Source organism: Cryptomeria japonica, chromosome 11 (genome assembly GCF_030272615.1).
Source record: "Cryptomeria japonica chromosome 11, Sugi_1.0, whole genome shotgun sequence".
In the NCBI taxonomy this organism is placed as follows: Eukaryota; Viridiplantae; Streptophyta; class Pinopsida; order Cupressales; family Cupressaceae; genus Cryptomeria; species Cryptomeria japonica.
The window spans coordinates 11,055,223-11,061,121 of NC_081415.1; the positions used below are offsets into that span (position 1 = coordinate 11,055,223).

General features: G+C 35.9%; 1 protein-coding gene across 1 annotated transcript; it reads right to left on the bottom strand.

The window, feature by feature from the left end:
* Positions 1-252: 252 nt before the first annotated feature.
* Positions 253-3,539, bottom strand: LOC131049497 (probable xyloglucan endotransglucosylase/hydrolase protein 32). Its single transcript, XM_057983564.2, has 4 exons — positions 2,832-3,539; positions 2,329-2,429; positions 1,880-2,100; positions 253-1,256 (listed from the first exon to the last, which is right to left on the bottom strand). Exons 1-4 carry the CDS (start codon positions 3,064-3,066, stop codon positions 851-853), a joined length of 963 nt encoding a protein of 320 aa, XP_057839547.1. The 5' UTR covers positions 3,067-3,539; the 3' UTR covers positions 253-850.
* Positions 3,540-5,899: the final 2,360 nt, after the last annotated feature.

The window sequence follows — 5,899 nt, forward strand, 5'->3', positions numbered from 1 at the left end:
CTATTATTTTATAAATTAATTCTATGTATTTTAAATTTAGAACTAATGATTGCAAATCTTAATGTACTAAATTGATTTGTACAACAATAATTAGACTGTTTTCATTTGAAGGGCAAACTTCGCAATCTTTAACATCATTCAACTGTTAGAAAACCCCCATTCCATGAAGCATAAGGATTGGTTGACAGAACAATTAATTACTCTAAAAGTAAAGATCAAAGTAGGAGTTGCAAATCATCCATAGGAGTCTCATTGAGCGCATTAAATCTCCCAATAAATATTTCACTTAATCGTTAACCAAAATCAGTTACAATAACAATCTTCACAATTCTGTTTCTTCACTTCTGCCATCACCATTACCTGTGAGAGCTACTTTCAGAGAGTCCTGCAAATATCTATGCAGAACAATCAAAATAAACCAATCCAATACTCATGGGCTTTTAAGTTCTAGGCCCCTGGATTGAGCATTTATAATACTCAGATTTATTTTTGGAACATATGATCTAAAATTAGCTTGAATACACACCCACACAATGACAACTCCAACTGTGATGTTACTCTTGATGAAAAAACATGGAGTTTTGCCAAGAGACTGGTCTTAAGAGAATCAAAACTCAAGTCCCTTAACCAGTTTTATAAGACCCACATTGATTTAGACACCAGAATCACCTGTTAACGAACTGTGTACAACCCCCACATAGATTTCTACACAGGTTCGTTTATTACATGTTAAATAGGCTTCTATATAAAACCCTTTATTTTCTTAATTTTTCACCAAGTCATCTTATTGTTGTAATCCATAATACACTATGAACCTCAATATGATCACGAACCTAGTGTATTATGAGGATCAATTGGGTATTATTCCATTCGCGCCTTGATAGTGTTTTCCACACTCAGGCAGTCGTTGGGGATAGCGTTCACGATCCTTGCAGTAGTTGTAGACCAGATAGTTGCTCTGGATCCATTTCATTTTCCACCTCTCTTGACTGGTTAGGCCTCCTGTTCCACTCTTGATGAGAGAACTGGAAAACTCGGCAGAGCAAGCTGAGCCCTGAACAGGGCAGCCACTCAGAATGAACTTGGAAAACTTTGCAACAAAGGGCTGGTATCTGTAATCTGCCTTGTATTTGCCATTCTCTGTAGCCCAAGAAGATGCATCCCATATTGATCCATACACCCAAAGAGGCCTCTGTGGAAAAGTTGAAGACACCCTTCTTGGGTACTTTCTGATTGCAATATCATCTACATAGAAGCTGTGACAGATGCAACAGATCCTTTTTTGTTAGTTCAAAACTTGTTCACAGAAGAATTATATGTATAGATCTGTACCACATGAACTTCAGAGCAGATGTTATGTGTAGAGGTTGGATGGATCCAATTAAGAGTACTCTCAAGAACACATTAATTGTTCAGGAGTTACTCAAATGAAGTTGAGTGTGACACCCATTTCCATAATTGCTCATTGCTAACTTACCACATGTCAAAATCATGAAAAACAAAGATAGCCATCATATGGAGGGCATTTAGACACACAGAAGAACATTTATTCATGCTATCTGTGGGGAGGTCCCATAGCTCTCTTCCTTTAAATAAGCATTAATGAGAAAGTTGAGCCCTCTATATTGAGAAGAGCTCCTCAATCAACAAATCCTAGTCCTAGCCCTCTACATTCTCCTACTTTGTCGACATCAAGCTATTAAAACCCTGAAGCATTAGGGCTTACCAAAAGACTCCACCTCATTGTATCAAGATAAACAAACAAAGGTTAGAGACCTTGTCGTAGAACTCCAGCGTAGGAACAATCATTCTTGCAAGCAATTTGAACTGAACCATATTAACAGATAACTAATCATATCTCTGCAAAATGGGCACTTACATGATATGAGATGGGGTCCAAAGAATGCTGTAATTGTGAAAGTCTTCAGTGGGATCAAACCAGAGATGAAACTTGAGCTCCCTGCCTGTAAGAACTTGACCATCTCCACTTCCACTGATGTAGATGTTGGTCTGTAATGTGTATGGTTTTCCAGGTGTTGTCCCAAGGAACTCCATGTCAATCTCATCATGGTGACCTGGGAATTCTTGGCTGTTGGATAGCTGAAAAACACAGATTTTGGCATATGATTGCCATTAATATACATCACAAGTATACAACAAACTATACCATTGCTACTAAAAAATGTTTGCTCTCAATATGGGTAATATTGCACAATTCTACATATGTTAGATAACCAAGCTTTAACATGAGATGCGTTTCTAAAGCTACAGAGCAAAACCCTTTGGCATGATTAGTAAAATAGTCTGCAAGACAAATAAGAGAATTACATATAATGCTGTAATGACTCCTGCTGTGTAACCAGCCTGTAACTTAATGGCAGCACTGAAGAAACCTGACTTGTATGCCTGCAAGGACTTGAAGCCACTTCCTGAAAGCATTCAAAAGCAGTTTTTTCAAACTTCATATGTCAAAATTGAGTATACAAGATTCTAAAAATCACCCATCAAAAAGAAAAAAAAAGCCATAATCACGAGATCTGTCGTTAGCTCAAGTGAGAATATAATCCTAAGACAAGAGTCACTAGGCTACTTAAAGCTTCCTGTATATGAAGAAACTCCATATACAAATGGGCAAAGAACTCTCTGAGCACTGGTCACAAGGCCACTAAAACTCTACAAAATAAGGACTATCACATTATGCAAGAACTCTTCACAGAATTGGGGTATCAGGGGCAATGTGGCTTTCCATTCCAACAGTCACATTAACATCAGAACTTTCAACATAAAAGCCAAAAACCCACTTCATAAAAAAACATAATGGATCAGGAAACCTGATGAACTGTCTAGCCAAATTGTAGTAGAAGACTGATCTTGTGACAGTTCCTGATGCTGAGAACCCCATAGATTAGAATACCCATCTGAGAATTTCATGGTCTGGAACTTGGAAGTGACAGGAATGAATTGGTTGTTAGACTGCTTTGCACATACACCACAAAGACTGATTAGCATGATAAGAATGAGAAGGGTCATGGCAGCCCTTTTTTGTTGCAGAAAGGCTCTGCCCATTGTGAAATACTTTTCACAAGCACTAGATCAGCCTTCCTTTAACAAGGATGTATTTGTCAGTCCACTTAAATTGGGAAGCAATAAATAGATGCAAGAAGAGCTACCAAGCATGGGCTTTAAAGTCAATAGTAGGAAACATTAAAGACAATCATATGAGAGGCATAATTGAGAAAGGTGCAGATTCAATCCAGAGAGTTTGGAGTGCATTCCATAGACCTAGGAGTGCTTGTACACAGTCCCATGCAACAGTTCTGACAGGAATTTGCACAACTTAGGCAATTCTATAAAGAAGGCTTTGAGCTTAAATGCTTTATGTGCATTCACATTTATCCCTTATTGTTCGTGGCAGAACTCTGCGTCAACTTCCCTATTATATGTAAGTATGGTTGAATTTGGTTGGTGTGGAGCTTAATACAATTTATCTTTATGAATTATGGGATTTCAATTTTAATCTATTTATCCATATGTGGCAAATCCTTCTCCACCTTTCTCAAGCCAGAATTGGATCCTTCATCACTGTCTTTCAGCATACTTGAAGGAATTGTGTGGTGTAGATTCTACATCTTACTGTACCATGGTACCTAGTGAATTATGATATCCAAGTTCATGGATAAGAATATTTTAAAGGTTTTTAAACAGTTAATGACATTAGATTTCCACAATCTATTATGCTGATGTTTTGTTGTTTTTGGATTTGATTGTATGAAAGTTTTTTAATCAAGATTTTGGATGATAGATCACAATTGATATAAAAAAACTCACGCAATTGAATTAAAAACAGCAAAATATCAGCTAACTAACAGCTTTGACTCTAAGCTAGTATAATTGTCTAATCACAGAGAAGTTAAGGATTGTTAAATGATATTAGAACTAAGGAGGAGAATCCCTAGGACATCAAATCAGGTTCCTCACGCATTAAAATCCATCTCACAATAGGGAGGAACATGCTACTGAGGTGACGCAAGATTTTTACCGCATTGAAGTTTACTTATAAACAATTTGTCATATAGATCTTCCCTAAATCACAATGGAAGTTGACATAAAGCTGCACAAGGAATGCTTATGCTTCCTTAGTCAAGTTAATTTCGTTGAGGGCATGAGAGAATATTTTTAATAGAATTTATGATGTATATTAAAATACTTATGAATAATTAAAACAAGATAATAATCATATGATTATGGTTGGTCTAAAGGTATGTTGTTTTATAATATTCAAGTTTTGTGTTTTGATTTAAAGAGAGGTGGGTTGTAAAGAGAGATCGTGTAATGGAGAGTAAAAATCATATTTTATGTTTTATTTATTTTTATATTTTTTAATATAAGATATTTATACTATTAAACATAATTTAAGAGTTTTAGTAGTTCATGTTAATTGTTTAATTATATAAAGACTTATGATTTTTCATTTTTTGGATCTTTCATATTATCCACCCTATTCATAAATTTGGAGACTAGAATGATCCAAATAGATATTATGGTTGACCACATCTTGACTAAGATCTTTACTACAGATTTAGATATCCATATCTCTAGATGGGTAGAGACAAAGAAGCTAAGGACCAAAGGACAAACAATGTTCAAGAGCAACCATCATACCATAAATCACATCTTCACCTTCACAATTATCATTTGAGGAGACTGAAGCAACCATTTGTGGAGTTCACTATGATTTTGTAGATTTTCATAAGGTATTTGACAAAATTCAACCTCGCTTGTAGACAAGCTTAAGGATTTGGGTCTTCCACCTTTGGAGTTTTCTTTAATGATGACACTCTATTTGAAATATCTATTGATATCCTCCTATTTGTGAATGTCATTCCCTCGATGTCTCAATTAGTGTGGGGTCTCTAGAGATAACTCAATATTCTATCATTGTTTTGTGGTAGCCATCAACTTTTGATTTATTTGGACTAGAAATCAAGGCTTTCAACATTTCTATAAAAGGTAAATGAGGTGATTCTTACTTACAAAGATGAGAAGGTTAAGGTTGTGTCTTCATATGCACATGGGTGTTCTCTCCTCTAGCCCACACTTTAGGTTAACTCCAATTGTTGAATTGAGACTAAACAAGGATTTTTTACTCTTATCACCCTTTAAAAATAATGCTATAAGGGTTATTTTTAGGGCATTTAGACAATGATCCACCTATTTCACTCATTGGTTACACTTAGCCTATTGTATGGATGTGAGATTTGGGCTCCATACCTTTGAGTTGTAGATTGAAGTTGGAGAGAGTACTCTTTACAATGCTAGATCTAAACATATTCATGTTAAGGGATTGGTTCCTCAAGCCATCATTTTTGTAGGGCTAGTCACAACTTCTCTTATTACTTTAATAATATCCCATTTAGTGACTCCGATACACAAATTGAGATCGAAGACCATCATCTAGATTATCCACCTTAGGTATCCTTGCCTTGATCTTAAATCATTCATAACATTAAAAAATCACAAATTTAAGTCTTTTTGGTGTGCAAGAGCTTCCCCCTTGCTACACCTCATTGACCTTGATATTGATAGATAATCACCACATAGCTTTTTAGTGAGTGGTAGATTGAACTCTCTAAGGGGGAGATAATCAAAGGCATTCATATTGAGATTTCAGAGCACACCTCTAGTCCATAGATTTCACCTAGAGATCCACCATCTTCAAATTTTCATTGCTACTTAGATATGTGTCTCCAGATTAGTGATTGCATCATCTCCTCCTCAAGCTATATAGACTTTAGCTACCTTGCAACCTAAGGGTTCCTCAAGGCATAACTTAGAGTATGCTCTGACTAGTTTCACAATGAGATAGACAGCTATATTGTCTAGGAGCATTGTATATGCC